Below are 11,277 nucleotides of genomic sequence, written 5' to 3'. Positions count from 1 at the left end.
CGTTGTGTTGTGTATCTGCGTGCCAGTGTGTTGTGTGTCTGGGTGCTGCTGTGTTGTCATGTTTTTGCATGCTGCTGTATTGTGTGTCAATGGGTGTGTCTGCATTCCGCTGTGTTGTATGTCTTAGTGCCTCTATTTTGTTGTGTGTCTGGGTGCAGCTGTGTTGTGTGGTGTGTCTGGGTGCTGCTGTGTTGTGTCATGTGTCTGGGTGCCGCTGTGTTGTGTCATGTTTCTGCGTGCCGCTGTGTTGTGTCGCGTGTCTGCGTGCTGCTGTGTTTTGTGTGTCTGCATGCCACTGTGTTGTGTGTCTTTGTTGTATCACGTGTCAGTGTGTTGTGTCGCGCGTCAGCATGGTGTGTCTGCATGCCGGTGTGTTGGGTGGTGCGCCGGCATGCCGGTGTGTTGTGTTAGTGTGAATCTGTGCAGTGTACAATATCATGGTGTAAATGTTTGTGGTTTGTACTCGTTACTCTGGAAGGAGAGATACACCCATTTCTGTTACATAAAAGGATGCTGTCACCTTGAAGTTCCTGGAGTTGTGTCATCCCCCATCCTAAAGCAGCATCCCATCTCCATCCTCCCAGATAGCATCTTTCTGTGCCGAGGAAGCAAGCTTCTCTGTTCAAGAACAAAAAGTCATGGCTGAAAGAACAAGGGCTCCATTTATTGCAAATTTCCAAGAGGCTGAAACAATCCAAGAAAATCCTGAGAATGGGGGACTCCTTTAATGACAAATATTTCCTGTGAAGTGGTGGATTGTTGTTCATAGGTAAGTGACTGTGGTAAGTGCTCTTGGTTGTTTTTATATATATATATATATATATATATATATATATATATATATATATATATATATATCTCAAACTGTGAGTTACATCTTATGTGCTACAGAGCGGAGGCTGTTCACTGGGAACTGGCGGAGGAAATGCTCAGGGGCCCCTTACACTCTAGGGCAGCCTTTCTCAACCTTTTCAACACAGAGGAACACTTGAAATACATTTCTGGTCTCGGGGAACCCCTGCTAAAAATTAAAAATCTACAACTCATGACACATTAGTGTGACAGTCAATGGGAAGAATGCTCCTTACTCTTGTCATCATTGGGAAGAATTACCACCTTACAGATGGCTAAAAGGAACAATGGTGTCATTGGGAACTTATCTGAGAGGCAGAAATTGCCCATTGCTCAAGAAACCCCTAGCAACCTCAGGAGGAACCTTGGTTAAGAAACCCTGATCTAGGAAGACACAGATTGAGGGAGGAGGATATATACTTTGGTTGGGGTCAGATACTGAGTGGATTTGTACTCCAGGGAGATATTTATTTTGAGGGAGAGGGTAGATATACACAGAGGGGCACAAAAACCCAATGGTGGTGGAGGTAGGGGTTGGGAGATACTCGGAGGGGCACAAATTCACCAGAAAGGAAAAGATATACAGTACAGGCAGTCCCCGGGTTACAAACACCCAATATACATACAACTCATACTTACAAATGGAGGGAGACAATAGGAAAAGGTGTTCGTGTTGAAGCTTTACCACCAATCCTTGTTTCCACGACAACCCAAAATTTACAAAATCCAATTATCACAGGGACAGAAAGTGAGGTGAAATCTTCTGAACAGGGGGACAGACAGCTAAACAACCATTACAGGGGTGTTAACTCTTCCCTATGCTATCCAAAAAACTATAAATATTTTTTTGGCTGGAGTTACACTTAAAATAATATACCTGTTTCTACTCCCATACAAATTCAACTTAAGAACAGACCTACAGAACTGATCATGTTTGTAACCCGGAGCCTGTACCCCAGGGCAGGGATGCACAAAATTGTCTTTTATTTTCTAAAATAATTTATCATATGGTGTATGAAATAATCTTACGAAAACAGATCAAATTATTTTAGACATTGTGAAGTGGAGCTAGAAATAGAGGCATGGTGTCCACCAACAGGGTTTGTATAAGAGGGGGCATTCTGTAAAAAGGATCATTTAATATATTGCAGCTTACTATTCCTTAGATAGGCGTTTTTGTTTTTTTAGACTTTTATATCCTTTATTTTCACCTGATGACCTGGCCGGCGAGTCTTAGTTTTCAGCTTTTTTTTTTTTTTTCCACCTGCAAAGTAAAGCCATAATGTGCTAGTAGGCATCGCATTCTAGCACATAATGTGAAACATACCTGAAAACAAAGCCCTCCAGCGCGAATGCTGTCACTGCTAACAGGGCTTCCATCTTCACCCAGTCTTCCTTTCTGGGTTTGCGGACTCCAGCTGTGTGGTAAGGTTTAAATTCCCCCAAATGGATGTACCCGTACGTCCTTGGGGTTCAGTGGTTCTACCGGGATGATGCCTGCACCAACAAGTATCATCGTGATGTAATTTTTTGCAGCCAGCGATTCCGTTTCAGGCAGAAGTGATCTGAGTGGCTAATTTGCCATTCAAACACTTCTGCGGGTGGCGGAAGGGGATCCCACCGCGAAGAACTGGAGCGATGTGGCCGGCAGCGATGGCTGCCCTGTACAGAGAGAGAGAAATTGACGTAGTTCCCCCCTCCCTCTCTCTGTAACCCTGGAAACCAGGGGCAATGAGTATTCACCACTTCTGGTTCTGCCCCTTTGTTTACCTGGCCACCAGCGGCCAGAGAAGCAGCCGATTGGACCAATCTCGGTCTGATCGGCTGCATGGGGGGGGGGGCCAGAGGAGAGATTTGGGGTCTAATAGACCCCAAATCTCTCCATAAAGAGGACCTGTCACAGACCATGCTGTCACAAGGGATGTTGTTCATCACTTGTGATAGCAATAAAGTTATTAAAAAAAAAAAGTGTAAAAAAAACAAAAAGAAGCATTTCTCTTTCGTTCACTGATGGACACAGCTCCATATCTTCTTAGACCCTTGGGGTTATACTGCTCTCTCCACAGGAGTAGGACTAGGTGAAAATAATTTTGGATACGCCCCTGGGGCAGTCCCAGGGGGTATATACTCCCACTTCCTGCTCTAGGACTTAAGATTTTTCTGCCTAGTCAGGAGTAAGGACCTGGTTCCCTGCTAGGATCTGGGTCCTGGCTTTTTTCCTTTTTAAATAGAAGCTTTTTCTTTTTTTATTATTTTCGCAAGGACGCATAGCCCTGGTCACGATAATGGTCACGACAAGAGTCGCAGCGTACCTCTGGCCACAGCACCCCCATTCCAAGATGGCGTGGTGGACTGTGAGGAGTGGTGCCCGCTCGATTCCCAGGTGTGGTGAGTAGTGTCCTCCCTCTCCTCTAGGAAAATACTGGGGTGGACGCGGGCCCTTCCTCGGGTTAGTAGGCCCCTTCTGTGCTCTTCCTTCCCTCATGGTTCCCCCCCCCCCTTCACTAGCAGGGTTTCCCTGTACTGGTTGCCCTCACCTAAACCCCCCCCCCCCCAGTCCCCAGGCTGTTGTGGGTATGGGGTTTCCTTGGTAATGAGCTGGAGGGAGGTGGGAGCGTGCCACCGCCGGCTCGTTTTATGATGCTCCTGCGGCAAATGGCTGCACAGGGGGTCCCTGTGAGGGCCTCCCCCTGGTGGACTATATGTACCTGTAGGACTGGTCTGGGTCCTGGGTGTCGCGCTGCGTGGCGCCATTTTGTTGTGGATTGCTGTATACAGCCTTGGTGGCCATGTTTGTGTAGCCCGGCGGCCATGTTTTTGGAGTATCCCATTAAAGTCAATGCACAGCCATTTTCTTATATCCGGTGATGCGGTGGTGGGCCTCTAGTGGCAGTGACTGCGCTTCCTCTTCCTTTCTGATCACAGCATGGCAAGCAGCTTGGCACTCTGTATCCAGCTCTGAATAGGTCGTTGTGAGTCCCTGCATGTATACAGCTCTTTCTCCTGCTATAGCAGCACCGCTGGTGTGCTGGGTCTTGCAGTACCACAGCGGTAGCAGTGTAAGGGGGTTTTTTTTTTTGTGGAAAATTTTTTTTTATTTTTCCTTGCATATTAAAAGAGGCCTCTGAATTAACCATGGAGTACCTGGAGCAGGTATCACCACCTGACCCACTCTCTGCGGGACCCTCTGGGTCTCAGTCTGCCCTGGTGGACATGACGGCGGTCCTTCAGTCAAAAGTTGATATGGCCCTGCAAAAGTGGCCTGGCAAGAAGCGCCAAATGCAAGGTCTTTACGGGGCGATGCAGGATCTGTTATCACAGGGAGTGATTGTGCCAGTTCCAGAGTGGGAACGTTTTCAGGGATTTTATTCCAATCTGTTTACTGTTCCCAGGAAGGAAGGCAAGGTTCCGTCTGATTTTGGACCTCAAAGCTCTGAACTGCTTTGTGCGGGTTCAGAAATTTCTGATGGGAGCCCATTCGCACGATAGTGGCATTTCTTCATCAAGGGGATTTTCTGGCCTTTATCAATATCAAAGACGCTTACCTTCATATCCCAATATATGTCAGGCATCAGCGTTTCTTTCACTTTGCCGTGGGAGAGGCGCATTATCAATTTGTGGCGTTAACTTATGTTCTCGCCTCAGCTCAGCGGATGTTCGCAAAAGTTTTGGCCCCAGTGTTAGGCTTGCTCAGGCAGAAGGGGATTGCGGAACAAGTTTTAAGGTGCAAAGCACCAGTTCCCTGCGCTCAGAGAGGTGTAGCTTCTAGTCCACCTCATTAAGGTCTTTCCACTGTTTCTGGAGCTGTGGATGCGACAACCCAGGAAAAAATGCTGCGGCCTTGCTGCCCTTTACACGACCAGGGAAGTCTGGAAATACTGTAAACAACAAACAAACACAGGGGCGCACAGGCCTAGTGCATTATCCTTTGGTTGGTTTATTAAAAATAAGAAGATTAAAAATACTCACAAACGAGTTTCTTGGTTAAAAGCATATCATGTAAGGAACGCAGTCCTCAGTAGTATGATCCGAGGGTAAGTTATCCCTTGAGTTAGTAGTGGCTAACGCGTTTCGAGGATTAGCCTCTTCCTCAGAGCCCAAAGGGCCCTTTAACCAAGAAACTCGTTTGTGAGTATTTTTAATCTTCTTATTTTTAATAAACCAACCAAAGGATAATGCACTAGGCCTGTGCGCCCCTGTGTTTGTTTGTTGTTTACAGAAGGGGATTGCGGTACTGTGCTACCTCGACAACCTTCTTCTGCGGGCAGAGTCTTTGTCGGCTGTAGAGGTCGATCTGGATATTACTGTGCGAACTCTGCAGGAGTTCGGCTGGATGCTGAATTTTCAGAAATCAGCTCTGACTGACACAAAACTGGACTACCTGGGCCTAAGTCTAGATTTAGCCTCAGCCAGAGTGTTTCTTCTGAAGGCGAAACTGCTGCAGAAGTTGCAGGAGGCGATTCGGCTACTGTTGTCCAACTGTCGGTCATCTCTCAGGACTTGCATGCAAGTGCTGGGTTTGATGGTCTCTACCTTTTGAGGCAGTTCCATTTGCTCAGTTTCACACCAGGCCTCTGCAGAAAGAGATTCTGGCCAAGTGGGACAATAATTCTCAATCATTGGACAACCTGATTCAGTTGTGCAGTGATGCGAGGGGATCTCTGATTTGGTGGCTCCGGTAAGGGAAGTCCTTTCTCCCCCTGTATTGGATAGTGATTTCCACAAATGTCTGTCCGGGTGGGGGGGGGGGGGTTTCTGGGCACAGACTCCGCTCAAGGTGTTTGGACTTGGGAGGTGTCCAGTCTGCTGATCAACATCCTGGAGGGATTCGGGTGATCAAGCTTTGCCTGTCCCAGTGGATCGTCTGCAGGGGTGCCCGGTAAGGGTTCAATTGGACAACGCCATGGCTGTGGCATATGTCAATCATCATGGAGGCACAAGAAGTGCCCTAGCAGCCCGTAAGTAGCCAGCATTCTAAGGTGGGCAGAACAATGTATTCCAGCCCTCTCTGCGGTGCACATTCCAGCGGTGGAAAATTGGCAGACGGACTACCCCAGTCGGCAGGCGTTGCAGCCAGGCAAATGGTCTCTTAACCAAGGAAGTGTTTCAACAACTGTGTCTCTGGTGGGGATCCCCCAATGTGGACTTGTTGGCTTCTCGTTTCAAGGTTCAGAGGTTTGTGGCAAGGTCTCGGGAACCTCTGGCCGATGCTCTGGTGGGCCATTGGGGTCAGTATCACCTAATTTACGCTTTTCCTCCAACAATTTCTGCCGAGATTGCTGAGCAGAATTGAGGTGGAAGGGATTCCAGTCATTCAAGTGGCACCGGACTGGCCTTGCCGGTCTTGGTACTCAGGCTTAGTAAGGCTGGTAGCCGACGCTCCTTGGAGACTTCCTCGCAGAGACAATCTCTTGTCTCAAGGATCGATCTTCCCTGCTTTACGGTCACTGGTTTTAATGGCATGGATATTGAAAGCCGGGTGTTGAAGGACAGAGGGCTGTTGGATTCTGTGATTCCTACGCTGTTAAAAGCTGGGAAATCTACTTCAAGGAAGATCTATCATTGAGTTTAGAGGGCGTACATTACTTGGTGTGAGTCTCGGGGCGTTGTGCCCTGTGCCTTTTCTGTGTCCTGTCTGCTGGAGTTTCTACAACAAGGTGTAGATCAGCGTTTAGCTCTGGGCACCATCCAGATTTCTGCCTTGGCAATATTTTTCCAACGACCGTTGGCCACAAATTCCTTGGTTCACACTTTCGTGCAGAGGGTTCGCCATTTGGCTTCTCCGGTGCGATCCCTGGTACCTCCGTGGGATATCAATTTGGTACTGTCGGTGCTTCAGAAACCTCCTTTTGAAAACATTCGTGAACTTCCTCTCTAAATTACTCTGTCACAGAAGGTAGCCTTTTTGGTGGCTATTACTTCTGCGCGTAGGGTGTTGGAGTTGGCTGTGTTGTCCTGTCTGTCCCTGTCAGGTGTTCCTTCCTAAGGTCGTCTCGGGGTTTCACTTAATTGAGGATATTGAGTTGCCATCTTTGTGTCCTAAGCCTAAACATCCTAAAGAAATTGCCCGACATTCCCTGGATGTGGTTCATGCAATCAGTGTGTACCTGGCAGCGACTGAGTTGTTTCGTAAATAGGATTCCTTGTTTGTTCTTACAGATGGATCTCGTAAGGGGCAGGCCGTGTCTGCTCCAACCATTTCCAGATGGATCAAGCAGACAGTGGTGCAGGCCTATTGCATTATGGGTCAGGTTCCTTCTTTCCCTAGGCGCATTCTTCAAGGGCGCTTAGTGCCTCCTGGGCCTTCCGTCATCAGGCGTGAGTGGTTCAGGTGTGCAAGGTGGCTACGTGGTCATCTGTACACACATGCACAAAGTTTTATAATCTGTACACACATGCACAAAGTTTTATAAGATGGACATACTTGTATCTTCAGATGCTGTGTTCGCCTGCACCATTTTGCAGGCTGCGATTGCAGAGGCTCCTGCCTCTTGAGGGTGTATTTTTCCTGGTAGTGAGCTTCAGTGGTTCCTGGTTTACCTGGTAGGCTAGGTTTAGCCCTTTTTGGGAATTATATGTATTGCTGTGTTTTTCCCACCCCTCAGATTGACACTGCGTTGGGACGTCCCAAGGGTCTAAGAAGCTATTGAGCTGTGTCCGTCAGTGAACGAAAGAGAAAATTGGATTTTTTTCTTACCGTAAATTCCTTCTCTCTGAGGTCCACTGATGGACACAGCACCCACCCCTCTGTTGGGTTGAGTTATGTATTTTTTTGACTCTGCTTGTTACAAACTGAAGTCCTAGAGCAGGAAGTGGGAGTATACCCCCGGGACTGCCCCAGGAGCATACTCAAAATTATTTCCGTCTAGTCCTACTCCTGTAAAGAGAGTAGTATATAAGCCCAAGGGTCTAAGAAGATATAGAGCTGTGTCCGTCAATGAACCTCAGAGAACAGGATTTTACAGTAAGACAAAAATCCAATTTTTTTTAAATAAAAGAAATAATAAAAAATTTAAAGCACCCCCGTCCCACTGTGCTCACGTGCAAATGTGAATGCATACGTTACTCTCGCACGCATGTAAACGGTAATCGCACCACACATGTGAGGCATTGTCGTGAACGTCAGAGTGAGAGCAATAGTTCTAGCACCAGACCTCCTGTGCCACTCTGGTAACCTGTAAAGACCTTTTAAGCGTCGCCTATGGAGAATTTTAAGTACCATAGTTTGCCACCATTCCACCGGCAGACAATTTTAAAGCATGATATGTTGGGTATCTATTTACTCGGTGTTACATCTTTCCACATTATACAAAAAAATTGGGCTAACTTTATTTTTTTTTATTCATGAAAGTAATTTTTTTTTCCAAAAAAATTGCTTTCCAGCAAAAGAAAAGTAGATTTTTACATGTAGGAGTGAAGTGTCAGAATAGGCATGGGAAGTAACTGGTTAAATAATAAACATGTTATACTTACCTGCTCTGTTTAATGGTTTTGTACAGAGCAGGCCTAATCCTCCTATTTTGGTCCCCCACCAGCGCTCCTGGCTCCTCCTCTCTGCGTGCCTCCATAGTGAGCCACTTGCTATAAGGGATGAACTGCTGAGTCCTGCCCCCATATGCCCGACTCTGCCCCCTCCTCAGAGATTCGTTGCGCTCGTGCACATTGCTGGATCAAGATCGAGCTTGGGTGATTATAAGCAGAGGCTGGGATAGAATTAATTAATGTAAAAAAATAACTTTGTCTTTAGAACCACTTTAAGGAATGGTAGGTTTTAATATATATATATATATATTTCATATGGGTTTAGATATATTTTTAGGAAACCTGTGACACACACCACTCTGTATATTAGGGATGTTATTAAAGTGATATTAAAGGCTTGCACCGGAAGTGACGTAGCGGAGAACAGGCATACACAGTCCCGCATCGATTAAGCGCGCATTTGTGAGCAGATTCATGTGAGTGTTATTCTTCTTATCTTAATAAAATATTTGACAATACTTCACTATATCGGCCCATTTATTTTGGAGATTTGAGGCCCCGTTTTATGACCTCATGAGCCGATCCCCATCATAAGGAGAAAACCGGCAGTCATCACTGCTATAGGGCTCCAGAGGAGGAGAGGAGAAGGGCGCACATCCCCTGAGAAACACTATAAGGCTTACTATTAAAGAGATGGAGGTGAGCACATAGGACACCTAGTGGTCACGAGCACCGAAGAGCACCTGCATGCATTGAATATAGGAGGAAGATCCTGATCACTGTTATCACTATTTGGGACACTTGAGCACTTTAGAAATATATAACAGTATTTAACCACCTGTGAATGCATATAGAGACTTGCAGCATTAACTAGATACGGCGTTATAGAGTCAATTAAGCACAGAGCACTTTTTTTTATTTTATAAATATCTATCACCATAAGCACCATCTATTGAGAGATTTTAGAGTATATTTATCTATATGTATTTATGTATGTGATTTTATACACCTATCAACCTCAAGTTAATATTTATATGGTTTTACACATCAGGTGTAATTGAATATATATTTTTACACTAAGACACTGTATAGCACCATGCAGTTTTTACACACCAGTTGCAACAGTTTATATATTTATGCTACACGAAGACACTTTAGAGCACTTATACACCTTTGAAGTGCGGTACTCCTCCCCCTTTAATATATTATCACTGCTCTAGAGGCACAGACCCCCTGGAGGGCCACATCTACTCAAATTGTTTCCTTTCACTTTTTGGTAGCTTTTATTGGTACAGCGAGAGTCAGTAATGTTTTGTGCTGTGTCTTCCTATGTGCTTGGCATTGAGACAGAATTCAGTTTTGTTCTGTTTTCGTTGTTTATACGGCATGATCCTGACATGCCTTGGGGGCTTTTGTCCGGTGGATACTGGCAGTTTGGGGGTATCATGTTGATGGCCTTGTTTCCTCTGAAGTCTGAGATTCACTCCAGATCCCAGGGAAGTCAAATCCAGAGTACGAGTCTGGAAAGGGAGAAATACAGACAGTAAATAACCAGCAAATAATTCCTCTTCAGTTATTAGCAAGTAAGAATAAAATCTGCATCTGTCTCCAGATTCTCTCTGCTGGAATAGGTGGGGAAAACTTTTAGTAGGATTTTTTAACCACTTGCCGACCAGCCGCCACAGTTAAATGTCGGCAGGTTCCCACAAATCGCTGTGCGGGAGCAATCCTGGGAGGCGCGTGCCGATCCACAGGGCCGGTGGCCGTGAATATTCCCTGTGAAGAGAGAACAGCGATCTGTAAACACAGCAAACCGTTGTTCTCTCTGGTATCATTGCAGAGCTCCTGTGTTCCTCCTATTTAGGAACACAGAAGCTCTGTATTGATTCCATAACCCGCCACAGTTCGAAAGCACCCCCTAGGCTCACACTTAACCCTTTGATCACCCTTGGGTTAACCCCTACCCGGCCAGTGTCATTATTACAGTAACAGTGCATATTTTTAGCACTGATTACTGTAGTGCTGTCACTGGTCCCCCCCCCCAAAAGTGTCAAAAATGTAAATTAGGGGTCCAGCTTGTTCACTTGCAGTCCCGCTAAAAATCACAGCTTGCCGCCATTACTAGTAAAAAGAAAAAATAAATAAAAATTACATAAATCTTTCCCCTAGTTTGTAGACGCGATAACATTTGCGCAAATCAATCAAAATGCGCCTATTGGGATTTTTGTTACCAAAAATATGTAGAAGAATACAAATTGGCCTAAAATGATGAAAAAGTTTGATTTTTAAATTTATTTATTTTTTTGGGAATGTTGTATATAGCAGAAAGTGAAATATATATATATATATATATATATATATATATTTTTTAGAATTGTTGCTATTTTTTGTTTTTAGCACAAAAAATAAAAAATCGCAGGGTTGATCAAATACCACAAAAAAAAAAAGTTCTATTTGTGGGGAAAAAAAAGACAAATTTTAATTGGGCACAGCGTTGCCTGCCCGCACAATTGTAATTAAAGTAACAATAGCCGAATTGGAAAAAATGCCTGCTCCTTAACCACTTCCATACCGAGTCATGTAATATGACGTCGGCAAAGTGGTTGTAAGGATCCGGGCCGCCGTCATATGACGTCGGCCCTTTCTAGCAGCCAGTGCGCGGCGCGATCAGGGATGAGGCTCGTCCCTCAGACATAGCCCATCCCTGATCAAGGTAAACAGCCAATAGAAATTGGCTGTTTACCACGTGATCGGCTGTGTCAATCACAGCCGATCACATGAGCGGCTCCAGCGCGAGCCGCTCGTTCTCTCTGCAATGCGCGCCCCCGGAGGCGCGCAGAGCAGCGATCGGGGACGAGGCTCGTCCCTCGGACAGAGTCGATCCCCGATCTAGGTAAAGAGCCAATGAAATTGGCTCTTTACCACGTGACCGGCTGTGTCCAA

The 11,277-nt window shown here is 45.8% G+C and overlaps 1 protein-coding gene across 3 annotated transcripts in view; it reads right to left on the bottom strand.

The window, feature by feature from the left end:
- Positions 1 to 9,752: 9,752 nt before the first annotated feature.
- The window catches only part of ENO4 (enolase 4), a 66,895-nt gene continuing 65,370 nt past the window's right edge, over positions 9,753 to 11,277 (bottom strand). For all 3 annotated transcript variants that reach the window (XM_082266772.1, XM_082266774.1, XM_082266773.1), the window contains one exon: positions 9,753 to 9,854. In XM_082266772.1, coding sequence (XP_082122898.1) covers positions 9,778 to 9,854 — 77 coding nt within the window. In that variant the 3' untranslated portion in view covers positions 9,753 to 9,777. The remainder of the gene's footprint in view (positions 9,855 to 11,277) is intronic.

Source organism: Pelophylax lessonae (assembly GCF_965119305.1).
Source record: "Pelophylax lessonae genome assembly, chromosome: 9".
NCBI lineage: Eukaryota > Metazoa > Chordata > Amphibia > Anura > Ranidae > Pelophylax > Pelophylax lessonae.
This window is presented reverse-complemented; position numbering and strand designations above follow the sequence as displayed.